Below are 22458 nucleotides of genomic sequence, written 5' to 3' on the forward strand. Positions count from 1 at the left end.
AGGGATTATTTATTCACATTCAGTGTTTCAGTTAACTGTCATACTTATTTTCTTCAGTAAATTCAGTACTGTTAAGAAATTTGTAATCAATTAAGATATAAGCAGTCTATGTTCTGACCGCTCAGTAGTTGTTAGTTACATGTACAAACTAACAACATTCTGAATTGTCTAACTAATGATCAGAACAGTATTAACTGCAAGTCATATGTCACAACGGTAATGAATTTCAAACAACAAAATATTTGAAAGTTAACTTAAATTCCTACCAAACCTTATCGTTTTTTAGTTTCAGACTTAGATGTTTTTTTAAGATTAACGTTACTATTTAAGACTTTATTTGTTTACTAGTGAAACATGTGAAAGGAAAACAACAGGTTTATCTAAATGTTTACAATTTTTGCAGATAAACGACTGCCTGCGTCACCACTCAACCATTCGTCAATCGAAAAAGCTCGCAACGAAAGGCAGAAGGACATACAAATGATGGAAAGTATCCAACAAGTTCTCATTACGTGTTTCTGTTTATGGATTATATCTAGCATAAGCTACAGTTATAAAGATGACAGATCTTATAATTTTCATCAAAACATTGCCAACAAGCTTCTGACTCCTCAAAATAAAACACTGCAGCATTTCGGCAAGGTAAGGTAATGCTTCACAGTCAAATTACAAGAACATCCAAGAACATTTAGTGAGCAAGGTAAAATATTTTAACAAACCACAATACCTTGTACAATAACCCTGGTGGGACAAATATGAAATATGACAAATTCATACTAGATATGCGTGTATTGGGTCCTTGATATATTTCCAAGTTTCAAATAATTTGGTGTATGCTTGCCAAGGTTATCATCCGAAAATAATTTTCTACTTTCAAAATTAGAAATCTGGGATATTTTTTTAAACAAAATGTTGTGTGCATTATATATTTCTTCCTATATGTATTTGATAAAATAAAAACTATATATAAAATTAAATATTTAAAAATAAACCACTCCAAATTAGACAGTTTTGCAATTAAAGAATGTATGTGTCTCTTTACGTGGTAAATTTTACAAACTAAATCTGATAATTCTCAATTCATTTGAATTACTGTGTAGTGTTGTAAGAAAACTAGACTAAGGGTCATGCATTCTATCTTTTCTTAAGCAATTAAAAGAAGTCAGTTATGTGATAACTCTATCAAAAATAAATGACATTACGCTCATTTTTTAATTAAAACACAGGTGCCAGGGCATACATTTTCTTAATGAAACTAAATCAGGCAAAGATGTTGGCATGCTTAGGAAGAAACAAGCATACATGCATAACAGGAGGACGAAAGATACCAGAGGGACAGTAAAACCCATCACTCGAAAAAAAAACTGACAACGCCATGGCTAAAAATGAAAAAGACGAACAGAAAAACAATAGTACAGTTAAAAAAACATAGAAAACTTAAGAATAAACACACAAACCCCACCAAAAAATAGGGGTGATCTCATGTGCTCCGGTAGGGTTAACAGATCCTGCTCCACATCTGGCACCCGTTGTGTTGCTTATGTGATAAAAAAATCCGGTAAATAGTCTAATTCAGTATGTCACATTCAAGTACATAGCGTTCTTTAACATCATATCATAATGATCTATGACATACTTGACGATTTCCTGTCAACTTCCCATTCTCTACAGGGACTTACCCACTTTCCTATCGTTTAACGTTTACATATATCAATCGACACGTAACACGCATGTGTGTTTACATTATACTGGTTTTCTTTACCAATGTTGTGATCACGACAGAAACACCTCCAGGAGGAAGAAAGACTGGAATTTTGTTTTACGGTCACCATCATAAACTGTGGGTCTGTGTTTCAACTTAAAAGAGCCATGTTATTGTGATCTAAGATCTTGATAATCAAGAATTTCGTCTGATCTGTCAATTACCTAAAAAATCATAAAAAAAATGACCGCCGAGGAAAATTAATTCAAAACGGAAAGTCCCTAATCAAGTGCAAAATCAAAGAATAAAAACACATCAAACGAATGGACAACAACTTTCATATTCCTGACTTGGTACAGGCATTTTCAAAGGTAGAACATGGTAGATTGAACCTGTTTTTACAGCGTTAAACCTCTCACTTGTACAACAGTCGCGTCAAATCTCATAATAATGATAATGATGGGTGAACAAAACAAACAGACACAATCGGTAAAAATGTCAAAAATAAAGGTAAAAAGTTTAATTCGGCAGGTCACATTTGTACCAATTGTGACCAACTTCCTATTTTGAGAATGTAGATTTGCATGGCAGATTATGTATGGACTCATTCGAGTTTCTCTCGGTGTGTAGTATTTTCGAATCCCTCATTGTCTGTTTATTTTTATCTAGATTTGTATATTTCAGAAGATTTGAATTCAACATTGATAAACTACTATTGCCTCCAAATTATCACTGATGTAATTCCTTAATAAATATAGTTATATTGAGAATAATGATATCAACCTGTAATATAATTATTCATTATAAGAAGTTTGAGACAGATTTAAGGTGGGACGATATTGACTGAAGTGTGAGCAAACAATATTGGTTGTTTTTTTCTATAATTATTTCCTGTCTCATTTTGTAATTTCTTTAAAACGTTTGTCAATAGTATTGGTGAATATTAGTAAAACAAAAGTTACATTTTAGTTGTGGTAGCCACGATGCAAATATAACTCTGCTACTTTGTGTGATTAAAATTGTAATTACGGAGATCCTTTGAACAGATAAGTGCATTAAATAAAGCAACACACGTCAAACTAATATATATTTTTTTTTAGATAACACACGTCAAGGATTATGTGAAATGGCTGCGATATACAGCGTTTCCAGAGTTGTATCCTGAAACTGATTATACAGGAAAACGTTTACATTGGAGACTTAGACAAAATTTCAATGATTTGACAAGTTTCAGAGTTGGACCACCTCGACTGAGACAACTTCGGGTCACAGATTGTAAGGACAACCGTTTTATCTTCTATTATAACGTTCATATGAAATTCAAATTTCATTAAGACTTAAGGTTTGGGTTATAATCATTAATCATAGTACATGTCGTAGCAAAATAAAAAAGAGTATTTAAACATGTTTGCTTGAAACAAACACTTTTACGAAACATTTGTTTACAGGTTGTTATTTTCTTTTTCTTTGCAGCTTCTGAAGTCTTTCCTTTTTTTGGTAAAATTCAAACGAGACCAGAATACTACTTACCGATGGAGGAAAACAGAGATTTTTGTTTTGGTTGGGTGAGTGGTATATGTGACAGAGAAAAAGTGGCACGTTCATTTTCGTATGCTGGGTGGAAATTCACGAGTGCCGTTGATATATGGGGTCTCCCCATACCTGGACGCTATAACACATACGGAGGTGGCGGATATATTACCGAACTAGCTGTAAACTTTGATTTTTCCAACAGAACTTTAAACGAATTAACAGACTATTTATGGATTGATAGAAAAACACGAGCTATTTTTCTAGAGTTCAACTTATATGCACCGGATCTCAACCTATTCGCGTACAGCATTTTTTTAGCAGAATTTCCTGAGACAGGAGGAATAGTTACCTCGTATTCTATATATCCATTCCGAATTTATTTTCATCTTGGTACGAATGGTATCTACACATTAATTTGTGAAATATTATTTTTATTATGTCTAGTCGCTTTTACAGGCAAGGTCGTGTCAGGTATTATAAAGAAGAGAAAAACGTTTTTCAAAAGTATCTGGAACATTCTAAACTGTTGTTGCATATCCCTGAGTTTTGTGTGCATTTCAATGTATGCTGGGCGTCATATTCTTGCATCTCAAACCATGGAAAAATTCAAGGAAGGTCCGAAGCAATTTATAAATTTTCAGCATATTGCAATATGGGATTTGTTGTTTAATTCGCTGCATGCTACTTTGTTATCATTGTCAACATTAAGATTGATCGGTATTCTAGGCTATGACAAACGAGTTGGTAAGATTTTCTTGGTTTTTAATAATTGTGCAAAGGATTTATTCTGGTTTGGTATTTTTATTCTGTACGTATTTTTGTGTTATGCCGCTCTAGGATATTTGCTGTTCGGAAAATATATTGAATCCTATCGTGATATATTTGAATCTATGGGAACATTATTCATTAGTATGATGGGAAAGAGCAAATTCACAGAAATAAATGAGAAGGATCCAATTATAGCACAATTTTATTTCTTAACTTTCATCCTGGTGATAGTATTTACATTACTGACCATGTTTATGGCCATTCTTGGTGAGAGTATCAGTGCAGTACATACCATGAACAAACGGAACAAGGCGGAAGAATTGATTGAACGTTTGTGGAATAAATTTAAGAATATGTTCGTAAGAAAGTTAGAACCTACGCAAAATTACAAAAAGCAACGTAAGTGTTTTTCTAATAAAAAAAAATATTTCTTGTCTCTTAAGGAATATAATTACGAATTTTTAAAGAATTGGAATTTTGATGAAAGTTATTAAAAAGAGCCCGTTGCATGTTTAAAAGTAGATAGTGGTGCGATTTTAAAAATAACATGGAGAAATAATCGGTTGAAACTAGTTTTAAAGCTAGCTTAACCTCCCGCTTGTATGATAGATGGTTATAGTTAGGTGATAGTTCCGTTATATTAAAGAAAAAAAAGGGATACAAGATATAATAGATTAATGAGACAATAATTGGGATACAGAAGCGAAAACTGTGTAAACATACATCACAGACGTACAACACAACTAACTAAAAAGATTAAACAAATTGTTTTATTGATCTAGCAAACACACCAACAAAAAAGGTGTAAATGACAATAAGTTTGACAATGATGTATGACTGAAAAATAGTTTTGTCGTTGATAGTACATGTACATACAGTGTATAATACGAATTTTCTCAATAAAATAAAAATTAAGTAAATATAAATACAAGGATAAGCCAAAAAGAAACAACCCTGCACCACCTTTATGGCCTTTCGCACTGCAGGACCCACCTGCCCCAGATATTTAAGAGTAAAAAAGGTTAATCATCTAATTGCGGGATGTATAAATAGCGAGTCACGTCAAAATTCATACGTCAGAAAGAAACTTAATCGCACGAAGACTAATAACGGAAAACTTAAAGTAAAATAAAAAGATACACAGCTTTAGCAACTATATCATCTGCGACATAGATATTTAAAAACAGTTTACCCCTTTTAGAGTCGGTACAACTTTAAAAAACAATGATTCTAAACTTACAGCTAGAAACCCTGGGTCAAAAGCTTCCTTGTAAGCAGGAAGCCACGGTTAAGGACACCATGGGAGAAAAATCAAGCCCGGTTATACGGTATCAACATGAGAGAGAAATGTATTACATATACAACCAATGTTGAAATGTTGCTTTACTATAAAACGAGTAGACCTAATGTTGTGTGTCGCCTCTCTTCCTCCTACAATGAACAATATTCCTCTGTGTATATATAGGTATCATGCATAGTCGCATTTGTCATCCATTCTATGACTATTCAGTTTGGGTTATTTTGGGAAAAAACGAAAATAAAGGTGTCAGAGCACCAATTAAAAGTCCCTATCTGTTCAACCAAATTTTTCAATTTTCATAGCTTTCTAAACTTTTTATCTTAAGTTTAACCTCTTACAAACCAGGTATGTCCTGAATCGTACAGGTATCACCTTTCCTCGTGCCAATTTTCGACATACCTTTAAAGCCATATAAGAAAGAAGAGACCTTCCGAATGGATGTCCACTAAAAATAACCCCTGGTTTTCTTGAAATCTTAAATAAGTATACTATGGAGCGCATTAATCCTCAATTTTTAATTTCAACTCATAGACAAGTAAATTTGGGCTCAAAATGGTCTTAATATATTTCTCTTTCACCAAATGTTTCATTTCTGCAAATTTGTTGGGAAGTTTAAGAAAACGATGACATCAAATGCACTATTTTTTGTCCCGAGTAGGCCTACTTTTACATACGTTCTAAATTTGAAGGAGTAATTGGTGGTCTGACACCTAAAGGCGTCCGGATATTCATTCGGTCATAAGACCGACTTTTATGTCAGACAAGACTACCGGTTTTAACGTTGAGAACCAATCGTATGATAGATTACAAAAACGAAAACTTAATAAGCCAATCAGAGTGTTGTCCATATCGAAGTTTTAGATAGTAAGAACCACTTCTATTATACCTCGGTTTTAACTTAGTACACATAGTTTTCATTAGGACTCGTACGGGGACACTAAGGACAATTATTTTTGCGTTAATTTGCATGTGCTGTAATATATACAGACACTCTATATAATATATCAGTGATCGCCATGGAAAAAACTTTAAAAGTAGATAGAAAATTAAATACACTTTAATATTTATAATATGGATACGAATGTTCATAGCAGAGACATAGAATGTATTACATGTCTCTGTTCATAGTATACAGAAATACAAAAATAATGGACTATAACAGAAAACCAAAATGATAACAGACTTTGAAAAAAAAGGCTGAGGGCTTAAAAATATTGTCCTGTCTTCATATACTTATATCACTTTTGATATCATTTCTTAAATTCTCCAGACATAATATCTTTTATAAAAATTCTTCCTAAAAGAGATAACATACTTTCAACCAAGCTTAAAATGCCCGCGATTTCGTTTTTAAGTCAAACAGGATTTCCGGTTTTCAACTTGCACATCAATTTCTTAAGAGTACTCGGGGACAGCACAATAATTATCGGGTTGATAGAGATTCACTCTATAATATAGCAGTGATCCGCTATGAGAAGAAACTGAAAATTGATAGTTAATAGCAAATACACTTTATTTATAGGATACGTATGTTTATAGTATTCAGAAACGCGAAAAAAATGGAATTTAACCGAGAAAAAAAATAACGGACTTTGGAAACAAGGGAAATAAGACTGAAACTATTTCCAAGTACCTATGAATATTGATACCTTTTACTGAAATTCTCCAGGCACAAAATATTTTACAAAATATCTCCCTACAACAGTATAAATACTTTCAACCAAGCTCTAAATTCCTGCGATTTTGCAATGATATTTACAATAAGGATACAAGTGTAAAGGGTAGAGAGTTTGTATCTAATAGATATCTGACATATTTTAGTATCCACATCTGATTCAAACATCCACTAAATAAGTTGCTTCAAGGAAACTATAAAAACCAACGGTTTGTTTTACTGATATGAACTTCTTTCGTTGAATTGATTATCTTTTAATTTTTTATCCAAATAACTCATGAAAAACGTGAGAGGAAATGCCAAGGCGGCAATCATAAACCCTACTCCGTATAAAAACAAGGAGAGCAATGACCAAAAATAAAACGCCGAAAACAAATCAAAATAAAACATATAAACAAGCAACAAAAACCTTGCCAAAACATTGATAATTTACATTAGATAGAAACATTTATTTTCGTGTAACCAGGAAAACATGAAAACGAATATTTCAAGAATAGGACATGTAGAAAGTAATATAATGTTTTATTTCTGTTTAATTCTTTGTAGATTTTCAGAATCCATCTATTGGTCTCCTGTACGACATAAGAAAAGCCTTTAACGATTCTGATGATGATAATAAGTTACCACGAGTTTCTACTGACTTCGTAAAGAGAGCAAAACGTATTTTTGATACCAATAAGTAAGCATGATTTTTTTCCGTGAACACAACAAGAAGTTGTACAACTGAAGTAATATAAAGTTTAACACAGCATATATCTATCGAAGAGTAATTTGATGATACCAAGAATACTGTCTCACCACATTTCAACTATCAAATTCCTTGAGTTATTTGTTCTGAAATAGCAAAACAAGTATTTATTTATTCCGTAAAATTTATCACCGTTCGGTCAGAGTGATAGAGGGTGTTTAGAGGGAAAATATTCAAAAAAGTAAAAAAATAATAAGTTGAAAGATTCATTGATAAAATTATCAAAAGGTTTTAACTCCTATCGATATATACCAAATGAAAACAGACGCATGCCAATATTTCTTTTTTTTCAATTTTGTCTTAAATGAAGCGAGAAATTCTTTATTGTACTACAATGTGTATATGTGTCATAGATGTGAGTGTAGAACTTCAAAATTCATGAGACCGGACAACACTCGATGAAATATCACTTAATCAGAAATACAATCTATGAGATTTCATACACGATAGAATAATTACTTTTGTAGTGTTTCAGACTAACAAAGGTCAATTCGACTTTTGAAATAAAAGTTGTTATGAACATTAATTCAAAAGATATCTAACAAAATAAGTTAAGGACAAAGTAAAATCTAAAAAAATACTGAACTCCGAGTAAAATTCAAAAAGGAAAGTCCCTTGAGCAAGTGTTGAGGGTGGCATTCAAAAGCAAAAAAAAATATCAATATCGCTGATACTCCAAACAAATACGTTTCTTACTATTAATTATCTCGGAATTACAAATATCTAAAAGGATGTAAATGAGTTGCTGTTGAGTTGAGTCTACGGTCGGGTTGTTGTCTCTTTGACACATTCTCCATTTCCATTCTCAATTGTATTAATCAAAATAGAATTATATAATAGCATATATAATATACACAAGCCAAATTAAAAATAAATAAACTAAAACCACGTAATAACGTGTGGCGATTCAAGGTGTCGTATCTGTACCAGAGAAAACTCCTACTATCGTGAAACGTATACACTAAACACTAAATGTATTGCATTTGATTCCGGTTAATTCGAATTCAACAAATTTGATTTAGTGAAATACCTATATTGAGTGAACAGAAGATGGACCGTTGTTTGTTAACATGTTATAGTCTTTGTTAGAGGGTCATTAACGGTCACAGAGAAGAGAGAATACATAATACATTAAAAAATGGGCCAAGTTAATTCAATATTATACTTTCAATCAATGCAAACGTATTCAACTGGAACATAGGGCAATACAGTTATATTTGTTTATATAGAAATAGTCTACATACAACTGAATTTTATGAAAACTAGGCATTAAGATTTTAGTGTACAAAAAAAAGGATATAAAAAAAGAGTTTTACCTCTGACGAATCAACAATTGATGTCAACATGTTGAACCTTTGAATATCTCTTCTTATTTTGTGCTGTTACACCATTGATATAGATCAGGGAAAATGATAGAACTTGCAAACATTTCAACCCCACCAAGTTTTTTTTTTGTCTGTCAGGACCCTGTAAATAAACTCATCATAGATACCACGACTAAATTTTGTATATACGTAAGACGCGCGTTTCGTCTACAAAAGACTCATCAGTGACGCTCGAATCCTAAAAAGTTCAAAAGGCCAAATAAAATACGAAGTTGAAGAGCATTGAGGATCAAAATTCCCAAAAGTGTTGCCAAATACAGCTAAGGTTATCTATGCCTGAGGTAGAGAAGCCTTAGTATTTCAAAAAGTAATTCAGTGTTTGTATTATTGTAGCTTCTGTCATACTTATTTTATTTTCTTGTTGAAAAATAGAACAGATCGTCGTTATTCTCGTTTGGAGTGCATGAAGTGTTCACATTTTGCACTGCAAGTGTTTCTATAGCTAACTACATACATTGTCTACACATTGGTCATGCTCAGTGTTGAAGTCCGTACGGTGACTTTAAGTTATATCCTTATTAGAAATCATAACCCGTCTGCCTGTTTGGTATGTCCCTGTTTTTTTTCTTTATCTGTAAATGAACAACCTCTTTAAACTATACAATTTTTGAAGGATATTCAACTTAGAAAGAAAAGCAATGAGCTGAATCAATGTCTGTTCGTGAAGTTAACTAAAAATCGTTTTTCGTTACGTTGTGTATCAATAGATAACAATCATTGAAAGACAAGTTGATTTATATACGACATGATCAAAACTGATGTGCATAAAATACTTTACCATACAAGAGAAAAAAAACACACAGGCTATAAAATAAAATGTATGTATTCGAATCTATCCAAAAAGAAAAAAAGAAAATATTTCTTTCTTCCAACTGATGATCAACACAAGTTAAAGTCTGTGTCATTTGGTCTCTTGTGGACAGTTGTCTCATTGGCAATCATACCGCATCTTCTTTTTTGTACTTATGTAAAATTGAGTTTTTTATCAAGATTTGGAGATGTAACGATTTTAAGAAGGAGAAATAATGATAAATAATAAATAATTATACTTTAACATTATTTAATTGCAGGTAAACAAAATATCAGATGCTCTGTCGTCATTTCAATGTGTGTGAATGTTTTATTTAGCAGAAGAATGATATATGCATTAACAACTTGTGCTAAACTGACATTCGTATGAAATGTACAATGATTTCTCAAAGAACAAACTGTTTCGATGTACCATCAAAAGATTTCGCCAATGTAGTTACTACAGCTATAACAGAACACTTATGATAACTATTTAATTTCCCTAACATTGTAAATGTTGTAGATACTTATTGCATATCTGTATTCAGTTCTTTGGCTTTTTTTACTTTATCATAATTATTAGTTTGTTTTGCAGTACAATGTATGTTTTTTTTATTGAACACGGGCATCTTTGAAGTGGTACTTTGACTTGCCATACAAACTGGTGAGTCTCATTGTAAAATCTGTATCTATATGTGTTTTATATGTACATGTTGACAACACTATAATGATAAAAAAAGGCTGAATTTCCATAAGTCGGAATATAAATCACTCAAAGATACTTTCAAGTGGGTTCCAGAAAAAAAAAATGGTTTTGTATTTTTATCTATTTGCTGAATAAAACACAAAAATTTTATAGATACATTTTAATGATTATTTGTTTTATTTGAGAAATACAGTGTGAACTTTCATTCTAAACAATGCACGACTTTTTATTCGTTGTTCGTGGCGTTGGACTAAGTCCTAAATAATTCGCAGTAACTGCGAGTACTCTCAGATCAGTACTTAGTGCCGTTTTGTTGTTGGGATGTACAAGTACCCGGCTACGTGAACTGTGTTTTTGTTAGATGTATTTCTATTTGTGTCCATCTGATGAATTAAGCCTTTTTCAACTGATATGTATTTTTCGTTATTTTATTGTACTATTACACCACTGTTCCTGGTTAAGTGAGGGTTGGGATCCCACCTACAAGTTTAACCCCGCCACATTCTGCATGTATTTACCTGCCCCAAGTCAGGATCCTGCAAGTCAGTGGTTGATTTTGGTTGATGTGTTACATATTTGTGTATCGTTCATTTTTTGTACATTTGCCGTTAGTTTTCTCGTTTGAATTGTTTAACTTTTTTCATTTCGGTGCCTTTTATATCTCACTATGCGATATGGGCTTTGCTCATTGTTGACGGCCGTACGGTGAACTATAGTTGTTAATTTTTGTATCATTTTGTCTCTTGTGGAGAGTTGTTCATTAGTCATCTTTCCATATCTTCTTTTTTATAATTATCCAACATTGACGCAATCCTAGGAATTTCTTAACTTTAGGATGCCAATTTAGGTGTCTTAAGATTGCTCCTCACCAAGAATATAAACAAAAATGGCCTGCATCGGTTGCATCTTCTTTAGGGAGCTTCCATTTGATTTCCATGTTGTCCTGTTTTTGGAACAAGTCTGAGTTGTAATTTGCAACGCACACAAAATATTTTGACTCGCATCTTTCACAAAGAAAGGAAGCAAATACAGAAGATAATGTCATTTAAAAAAAATGCAATGTATACCGTTAAATTGAGTACACATGCATATACGGTAAATACATGTATATGTTTTGTTAAAAGTAATTAGATGATGTTTTCTCTCTCCGATGAAATAATCGCCCATTTTTGGTAATAGTTTTTTTTTCAACAAAAATTTTCGCCGGGGGCAGATCTAGAGATGCACATTAATGCTTTAAAAAGATCTTTTATCTGTCTGCGAATTTTTTCAATGAAATGTATGCTTATGCACAAAAAAGATACACTTGTATTAATAATTCCTACCAAAATCGACTGTCTTATGAAAATTGGTCTATAATTTAAAAGTTCACAAATATTATCCATCCATATCACAATTGTTAATAATTTGATAGGACATGTCATATTGCAATAAAAGTGTAGACATGCTTGAAACAAACTTTCTAAAAATCATTACTTTTTACCTCACCTGGTCTAAAAGGCCAAGTGAGCTTTTCTCATCACTTGGCGTCCGGCGTCCGGCGTCCGTCGTCGTCGTCGTCGTCCTGCGTCCGTCGGTGTTAACTTTTACAAAAATCTTCTCCTCTGAAACTACTGGGCCAAATTGAACCAAACTTGGCCACAATCATCATTAATGTATCTAGTTTAAAAATTGTGTTTTTTGACCCGGCCTACCAACCAACATGGCCGCCATGGCTAAAAATAGAACATAGGGGTAAAATGCAGTTTTTGGCTTATAACTCAAAAACCAAAGCATTTCGAGCAAATTTGACACGAGATAAAATTGTTTATCAGGTCAAGATCTATCTGGCCTGAAATTTTCAGATGAATCAGACAACCCATTGTTGGGTTGCTGCCCCTAAATTGGTAATTTTAAGGAAATTTTACTGTTTTTGGTTATTATGTTGAATATTATTATAGATGGAGATAAACTGTAAACAGCAATAATGTTCAGCAAAGTCAGATTTACAAATAAGTCAACATGACCAAAATTGTCGGTTGACCCCTTTAGGAGTTATTGCCCTTTATAGTCAATTTTTAACCATTTTTCGTCAATCTCCAAGGTCTGTTACAAAAATATTCTCCTCTAAAACTACTGGGTCAAATAAAACCAAACTTGGCCACAATCATCATTGATGTATCTAGTTTAAAAATTGTGTTTTTTGACCCGGCCAACCAACCAAGATGGCCGCCATGGATAAAAATAGAACATAGGGGTAAAATGCATTTTTTGGCTTATAACTCAAAAACCAAAGCATTTAGAGCAAATCTGACAGCAATAAAATTGTTAATCAGGTCAAGATCTATCTGCCCTGAAATTTTCAGATGAATCAGACAACCCATTGTTGGGATGCTGCCCCTAAATTGGTAATTTTAAGGAAATTTTACTGTTTTTGGTTATTATCTTGAATATTATTATAGATGGAGATAAACTGTATAAGCAATAATGTTCAGCAAAGTAAGATTTACAAATAAGTCAACATGACCAAAATGGTCAGTAAACCCCTTTAGGAGTTATTGCCCTTTATAGTCAATTTTTGTACCATTTTTCGTAAATCTTAGTAATTTTTTACAAAAATCTTCTCCTCTGAAACTACTGGGCCAAGTTCATTATAGATAAAGATAATTGTAAGCAGCAATAATGTTCAGTAAAGTAAGATGTACAAACACATCACCGTCACCAAAACACAATTTTGTCATGAATCCATCTGCATCCTTTGTTTAATATTCACATAAACCAAGGTGAGCGACGCAGGCTCTTTAGAGCCTCTAGTTATATATTGTGACTTCAAAGGAAAGTTTTCTCAATGGCACTCATACCACATCTTCTTATTTCTATTGATTGGTACATAATTTTAACTAAGAATTCGCCTTAACATCCCTCCTTAATAATGTATGTGATTGTTGTATTTTTTCGCTATAAAAGGAAAATAATTCATTAAACATTCATAATCAGTATTTAATTTCGACAAAGTTAACTTTATGCTTTCAATAAATATCCAATTGAAATTTTTTTAAAGTTATGAAATTAATTTTATATTTCCCTTTTTTTTTTTATTTTTAAATTAGTTTCATTAAAATGTCAATTAAAGAGTGATAAATTATAATTTTTGTTAGACATTCGTGGTGTCTCTAGAGGCATGGTAAAACCATATGAATATCAGATATGAGGGTAATATTGCAATGAGTCAGCAAACTTACATGATGATCACGTGATGATCATGTACTTGCAACATATTTCACAACACCAGCAGAGTATCTAGAAATGCTTAAATATTTAAACTGGCAAACTTACAAGAACGAAAGCTAAAAACCAGACTTCAAATGTTCCACAAAGTTATAAATATTGAAACTGCAATATCATCCTAGAATATATTCTCATAAAAAGCCAGTCCAAAACAAGATCTACCAATCAACAAACATACAGACAACTCCAACCAAACAAAGACAGTTTAATAAAGCCTAACAATCAAAGATTGAATACATTACCACGGTGACCTGAAATTGCAAACAAAAATTCTACAGACAACATTAAGGATATACTTATCCATGAAGTACTCCTTAAAACATTTTTTTTCACTTAAATGTATGTGCTATTGTTTTTATCTATCTTAATTAAAAAAAAAAACATATAATAAAAAATGTAAAAATTAAAAGTTGAATAAAAATTGTAAAATTTAATAAATAAAAGAAAAATTGAGAATAATTACTATAAAAGCAACATCACTCAGGCATGCGCCGGAAACTAATCTTCAAAATGTTAATGTTTATCTGTACCTAAAGAAGAAGAAGACTCTTCGTTCAATATTTGAAATACTTAAATATGATTTAGTGTGCATCTTTTCGAAAGGCTTAGTCTATAAGTAAAATTGGTACCGTTGATTTTATTACTACCACTGGGTCGATGCCTCTGCTGGTGGACTATTAGTCCCCGAGGGTATCACCAGCCCAGTAGCCAGTACTTCGGTACTGGCATGAAAATACGGATTTTTTGTGTTATTAAAATTTGCTGTTACAAAATCTTAGAAATTATTATAAATTAAGGAATGTATCTCCCTCATGCAAAGCTCTGATTCCTTTCACGAATTTGGCTATACTTTTTGGACCTTTTGGATTATAGCTCTTCATCTTTTATATATGCTTTGGATTTCAAATATTTTGGCCACGAGCATCACTGAAGAGACATGTATTGTCGAAATGCGCATCTGGTGCAACAAAATTGGTACCGTTGATTTTATTAAAGTACATCAATTTGGTTTCTGGTTAAGCTTTCTTCGAAAAATGCATTAACTATATCAGGAATGGACTATGACAGTTGTTTTGTATTTGATGCGACTGACATACAAGTGAGAGGTTTAGCTAGCTTTTAAACCAGGTTTCATCCACCATTTTCTACATAAGAAAATTCCTGTACCAAGTCTCGAATATGACAGTTGTTAACCATTCGTTTGGTGTGTTTGAAATCGCATGTTGATTAATTAATAGCCATTCACAAATATTACATGATGGTCTGAAGTTTATATTCTAGGTTGTATATTATCATAATTACGTGTTATGATGTTCTTTTTGTTTGTCTTTATATATTTTATACTTTACCATGTTTACTGTTTAGTCCTTTTCTGGTAATATACTGTTGGCGTTATGTTGTATTTGTATACCCCGCTATTGTGGTATTATGCCATTATGTTTTTTTTTTATTCTTGTATTACACATGTTACACATATATGTGTTATGGTTTACGATAACACACTTGAACAAATCCTTATTTTTGCTCAAACATGTATTGTCAATATCATAAAATTGTATGCGACTGTCACACAAGTGATAGGTTAAGTCATAAAAACTTTTAATCCGCAATGCAGCTGCTACACAAACTTTGCTAAAGGTCACCAGTGTCTGGGCAGAACTTTTATAAGAAAATGCCAAGATCTTATTATAAATATTCCGTATCAACTTCATAATTAACATGAATAATTCACGATGGTCATGAAGTATGGATTCTATGAACTGATTGTTTATCATCTTAATAACAAGGTATATTATTCTTTTATTTGTTTTTTTGTTTTTTTTAATTATTACTTTTACTGTATGGTACTTCTTTTAGTAATATAGATTTGACGTGGATCGGTACTTTTACATCCTGTCATTTTGTACATGTTATTGTGCTATAGTAATTTTGTATTTGTCTATTTTGTTTTTACTAATTAAATGTGCTTGGTTTTTATGCCATTTTGTTTTTCTTTGTTGACATAATTTTTTTTTCTTATAGTGATTAAGTTTCTAACACAATGTTGACTGTTGTACCTCAATTTTTTATATTTGTACCTATTATGTTTGTTTGTTGTGTTCACACATTGTTGTCAAAATAATAGAATTGTATGCAACTGTCATACAAGTTAAAGGTATAACTAGCTATTAAACAAGGTTAAATTCACGCTTTTTTGTAAATGTTTGTTTGTTTTGAGATTGTAACACAGTGATGACTGCTGTAACCATATTTTGACTAGTTTACCGATTATGTCTGTTTTGTTCACACATTGTTGTAAAAAATAAGGGAATGTGATGCGACCGTCATACAAGTGACAGGTTTAGCGCTATAAAACCAGGTTCAATCCACCATTTTCAATATTTGAAAATGACTGTACCTAGTCATGAATATGACAGTTGTTGCCAATTTGTTTGATGTGTTTTATCATTTGATTTTGCCTTTTGGGCAAGGACTTTCCGTTTTGAATTTTCCTCGGAGTTATGTATTTCTGTGATTTTTTTTTCTATATAAGAAAAATGTCTGTACCGAGTCAGGAGTATGACAGTTGTAATCCATTTGTTTGATATGTTTGGGCTTTTGATATTGCCATTAAAAACATACTTTTCGTTTTGAATTTTCTTTGGCGTTCGGTATTGTTTGCTAATTTATATTTTGTAACGTTTGCTGGACGTGTTATCCAGCATAAATTTTGTTGAGAGCCAACACTGATCCCCAACTTTCCGACTTGTTCCTAAATCCATATACGGCAGACATCAAGCTATGAACAATAAGAAAAGTTAGATGTAAAGAAGATGTGCTCTTACTAACTAATTCAAAGTTTTGGGACTATGTTTAACGCATCTGTAGTTGTGTCTAATGACTCCTTCGTGTCTAAAAATTGACTTGCACTTATAGCAAACACTGATGTCAGTTGATACCCACTTTTTATGTCGAGGTTGTTGTTTCAGCTTCTTAGTTGTGAACTTTCTATTTTTGTATGACAACAATCCGGCAGCTCCTGCATATGGAATGTAAAATCTCCAAGTTGGTACTTTGTGTTAGATCTTGCGCTACCCTTCTGAGATTTTTTTAATAAAATTAAGATTGTAGAGAGGATGTAGGTCTATAGTATAATATTTACTAACCATGAGTAACATTACAGGTGCCACTAGTGAAGCAGGATATGCTTACCATTCCAGAGATTCGGAGAAAATCCCCAAGATTTCTTTGGAATTCCTGTCGCTGTCATTCGTTTTTATACCATAGCGTTGTATGTTTCTGTTCGATTTATTATATAACGACTTTTGGATGTCCCTTTCCTCCTCTTTTTTATTAACTGTAAATTTGATGGAACATTACAAATCATAGTAATACATTCAGAAGTACTGTTTCTTTCAACTAGGTGTATAAAATAACAGTTTGTTTGAAAAGTAAATACATGTTCCCAGATAATATTTGTATTTTGTATTGTAAGTTGGGAAATAAAATCACAAACATTTTGTTGAACAAGACCATTGAAATCTTATAAAATAGAATTTATAAACATCTATTGGCATTTCACCTACGGGTCGATAAATTGTTCCAGTCATGCATATTGACTAAATGTCATATTGTAGAGAGGTAAAAGAAAGGCAAAATTACTAAAGAGTATCGACAATCGTCATTAAAGTGGGGCAAAAGATAACAGAAGGACATCCAAACTCATTGATTGAAAATAAACTGACAACGTCAAGGCTAAAAAGGAAATGACACAATGTAGAAAAATAAAAACTAAACAAACACGAAAAAAACCTGGGGGTGATTTCATTCGCTCAGGAATGGTAATCAAATCCTGCCTCACAGGTGGCACCCTTGGTGTTGCTCATGTTATTTCAATACCGGTAAATAATTTAATTCTTTAGGTCACATTCGTGAAAAGAGAACGGGATTGTAGTAACGACATAAGGAACATATCCGATATCATCTTTGAAACTTTTGAAACGGTCAACCAACTAGTGGTGGGGTCCGTTAAATTTACGAACTGATGATCTAAACTTCATCATTTCGAACTTTTGGTTTAATAAATTTCTTGTGACCAGCAACCCTCGATCAAGGAAATCATCATAGGAAAAACAAACCCAGGAATATCGTATCAATTGGGAGATATATATTCCGTATGCAGGCGCTGCTTGGATGTATCTACTGAAATTGTCGCGGTTTTTTTTGGTCACGTTTTTTTTTTCAATATATATTTTGCATTTTTTCACTATTTTGACACATCGACTCGACGAAACAATACGAAGAAATGATATTGACGCCCTGTTAATAAAAAATAGTAACATAGCGTCAAAATCATTTTCAGAAATAGTCACACATAGTCAACATCGTTTTTAAATCTACGCTATGATTTACATAATATGAAGTATATATCAAAATTAAACACTTTTACTTAGCCAATGCGTTATATAAAATGTATATATGAACCTATTAGATCATTTTAAAGTTGTTGACTTCCTCCCCGTTCAATATAATCTTAACTGATCCATATATAGCGTATTGACCTCGTCAAAAGTCCATAATTGATAATCATGTTTTCAGATATAATCTTTTCATATATTAACAAAATGCAAATTTTACCATGCTTTTCCAAAAATACCATAATATAATATACACATATAGTTCATTTTTGTAAGCTAACAGCTGGTGCAAAATTACCCATGATTCATAGAAAACACGTTTTGGTTAATAAAAAGAAATCTGTAGGTTCAGTGAGAGTTTGGAAATAGAATATAAAAAAGATGGGTGTTGATATGTGCTTTAAGAACATATTATAAATAAGAAAATTGCGTCACTTATTATATGTATATATTTTTTTTCGTTTTTTTTTTCGTATAGATTATACCACTTGTTTTCCTGTTAGGATTGTTTCACGCTAGTAATTTGGGGGGGGGGGGCTTTTATAGCTTGCTGTTTGGAGTGAGACAAGTTAAAGGCACCGTGTTAAAAGCCTTACCTTGACCAACGCAAATGTATAATGGTTTACTTTTACAAATTGTAACTTCGATGGATAGTTGTTTCATTACAATTGGGATTCGTACTACATCTTCTTATATCTAGGTATGTCTTTAACTGTCTATCAGTATTTGCTGTTTACAGTAACTATCTCTTACAGTATTAGTCTTTTTCTAAAAATATATTTTGTTTATTTTATTTCAATGATCTTAGATATAGGAAGATGTGGTGTGAGTGCCAATGAGACAACTCTCCATCCAAATAACAATTTAAAAATTAAACCATTATACAATCTTGTTTGCTTATTACAGTTTTGTTTCTCTTTTATATTGTTTCAGCTAATTGGCAAAATTTGATACAGAAAAAATGTCTTTTACCTGGGTATTTCCTATTATAGAGAGAAAGGTAAACCTTATATTTAGATTGTTTTTGCTATAATGGTTTTGACAATACAAATCAATTGCCTGCATTTACTCTATTATAGCTGTACCAGTTTTTTCTCTTTACAAACACAAACCATTCGATCAGTGTAACTAGATATCTACGATTACTAGCATAGTACATAAGTACGGTTGTATAATTATGAAAGTGCTTGGGCAAAAGAACTGGAGGTAATAAGGAAGAGTTTCAGATAATGATGTTTGACATTTTTTTAACCCTAAAGTACAGAACCTGATACTAAATACACATCTGCATTTGAAAATACTTTAAAAAACATATCTTTCCAAAATAACTATTAGAAATATCTGGAAACGTAGAACAACAGAATGAAAATTTCATGAATATAACACTCAATTGAACAATACGGTGTGTGATTTTTAAACATAAGTACGACAAAAATCGTAACGTCAGTAATGTGACCTGTAGAGAAACGTTTCAATGTATTAAAGCACAAGATATATATCACATTCAGAAAATTTATCCACTTTGCAAGGAGAAAATTGAAGATTGAAGATGAATTCCATTTCCACGTTAAATGTAAATTGTAAGAATTTCATAGAAATGTACTCTTTTGTAATACTATTCGAAGATGTATCTGGTAAGGATGATTGCCGTTATCATTTTTACTGATTTCTAATCAAGTGTCAACAAAATATTATAGAATAACGACATATTCAGCTTTTGCTACTGTTGTCGTTATAGATTTTCTTTCATATCCACAAATTACCAATTGAGTCAATTTAACATGCTTTGAAACTCCACTTTACAAGAAATTCAACGACTGTGTCTCATTATTTATTTAACGAATACACATATAAATTTGACATATTTTAACCCGTGCAATGACCATAACTGGATACAGCATTAATCAGTGTATCCCAAATTACCTGAGTATAGATAGACGGGTTTCTACTGAGTGAACGGTGAGTCAAGTGAAATAAATCAAGTAATAATTTGAGATACAAATATTGTCGACAGGAAATTTCGGTTTCTTTGTCATATCTATCATTTGAGAAGACGTACCTCACTTTTTGTTTCAAATGATAAACGCAAACAGATTTTTGCAAAATCTTTTGAGCATCTTCTCTATCTCAATATGATTTGAATGTAAAATGCAATTTTTTGGAAAACCCCTTTTAAACATAATTTTCATGATTTTAGTAAAACTATACATTTATTTGATCTAAAACATTTCGTGAGTATTTTTTCTGTTGGCAAAAGTAATCTTAATGCGTAATCAGGCAAAATATCATTTTTTTAAAAAGAGAAGTCGATGTACTCGTTTTCAAATTTAATCAGTCATTCATAATTGTGAAAACCAATCGAATTCTGAAAATAAACTTTTCACAACATGTCAAGATTTGACAATTTCGTTTTACGTTTGCCACCTTATTACCCCTTCTGATGATGATTATATGTAAATGTTTCACGTCCGGCTATCCTATCTGGATATTTCGGACTGGGAAAACCTATTTTTCAGACCGGCGTTTGTTTATCGTTTGGCCTTCATTTTACTCCGACTGTGTTGTTGTTGCTGGTACGGAGTATCAGGTCGTGCTGCTAACATGGCTGTTTGAGTTGCCTCTTTCGATTCCGTGTTGATGACGGGCGATGTGTGTGCTGGTGTTCGCAGAAGGTCTGGGTCGTTGATGTCAAACCCTTCTGTAACTGTATATTATATATATACCCTTACAACTTTCATGTGAATGTCACAGTATATTGATATCAAGTCAAATGATGTAAACGCAACACAATGAAAATCTTTAAATATATCTATTGAGCCATTTAATCATACACTTGATATCGACGTTTTGGGGGACCAAATTCACAAAAGTATAAAAATTTAACAAAAATGTATTAAAAAAATTGTAACTATGTGTTTATAATTATATATAACCTAAGAAGCTGGCTATACATTTAGATTTTTCTGTTTAAGGTTTTATTTTCAATGATTCATATATCAATAATTGTAATTGGTACCTTTAGGAAATAATTAGACATTTTCAACTTTATTTTTATTGGTTTGCTTTAATCATGAAAAAAGTTAAACGAAATGCAATTAAAATTTTAAAGGTTTTTATGAAATTATTTTCGAATAATTATCACTATGCCATTTATGGGATTCTTTAAACGCATTTATAGAAGAAATTTTTGAAATGCATGTATGAACAGTACTGATGCACGGGTCAGCTGTTATATATATTAAATAAAACAACATGAATTATTAATAAACTTAAAAATTGTAACTGTGTTCAATTCAATAAAGATAGTCTAATGGTGCATATTATGGCATTGAAGATGGAATGTTCATAACCATGCAAACTGATCTTTACAAAAAGAAAGAGAAAAAAAAACTAACTTTCGTGCATTTATTTCAATTGTGTACATGCATATATCAATTCAATTTCTCTATCCATAAACCAATTTAACAGAGTGTATCGGACCAATGTATATGCTAACTGTGAAACATATGAGACTATAATTTAAAAAATAAAAACTTAAAATTAAGCATTGTAAATTTCTTAAAAACAGCAAAGAAGTTTAATACAATTAACGGTACCAATTTTCTTGCACCAGATGCGCATTTCGACAATTCATGTCTCGTCAGTGATGCTCGTGGCCAAAATATTTGAATCCAAACCTTATATAAAAGATGAAGAGCTATAATCCAAAAGGTCCAAAAAGTATAGCCAAATCCGTGAAAAGAATCAGAGCTTTGCATAAGGGAGATACATTCCTTAATTTATAATAATTTATAATATTTTGTAACAGCAAATTTTAATAACACAAAAAATCCGTATTTTCATGCCAGTACCGAAGTACTGGCTACTGGGCTGGTGATACCCTCGGGGACTAATAGTCCACCAGCAGAGGCATCGACCCAGTGGTAGTAATACAATTAACGGTACCAATGTTCTTGCACCAGATGCGCATTTCGACAATTCATGTCTCTTCAGTGATGCTCGTGGCCAAAATATTTGAATCCAAACCTTATATAAAAGATGAAGAGCTATAATCCAAAAGGTCCAAAAAGTATAGCCAAATCCGTGAAAAGAATCAGAGCTTTGCATAAGGGAGATACATTCCTTAATTTATAATAATTTATAATATTTTGTAACAGCAAATTTTAATAACACAAAAAATCCGTATTT

General features: G+C 32.0%; 1 protein-coding gene across 1 annotated transcript; it reads left to right on the forward strand.

Annotated features, from left to right (window-relative positions):
- Positions 1 to 3442: 3442 nt before the first annotated feature.
- Positions 3443 to 10700, forward strand: LOC134726936 (polycystin-2-like). Its single transcript, XM_063591333.1, has 3 exons — positions 3443 to 4402; positions 7525 to 7657; positions 10182 to 10700. The coding sequence occupies exons 1-3, from the start codon at positions 3796 to 3798 to the stop codon at positions 10183 to 10185; spliced, it is 744 nt and encodes a 247-aa protein (XP_063447403.1). The 5' UTR covers positions 3443 to 3795; the 3' UTR covers positions 10186 to 10700.
- The last annotated feature ends 11758 nt before the right edge of the window (positions 10701 to 22458 follow it).

Source organism: Mytilus trossulus, chromosome 7 (genome assembly GCF_036588685.1).
Source record: "Mytilus trossulus isolate FHL-02 chromosome 7, PNRI_Mtr1.1.1.hap1, whole genome shotgun sequence".
Lineage (NCBI taxonomy): Eukaryota > Metazoa > Mollusca > Bivalvia > Mytilida > Mytilidae > Mytilus > Mytilus trossulus.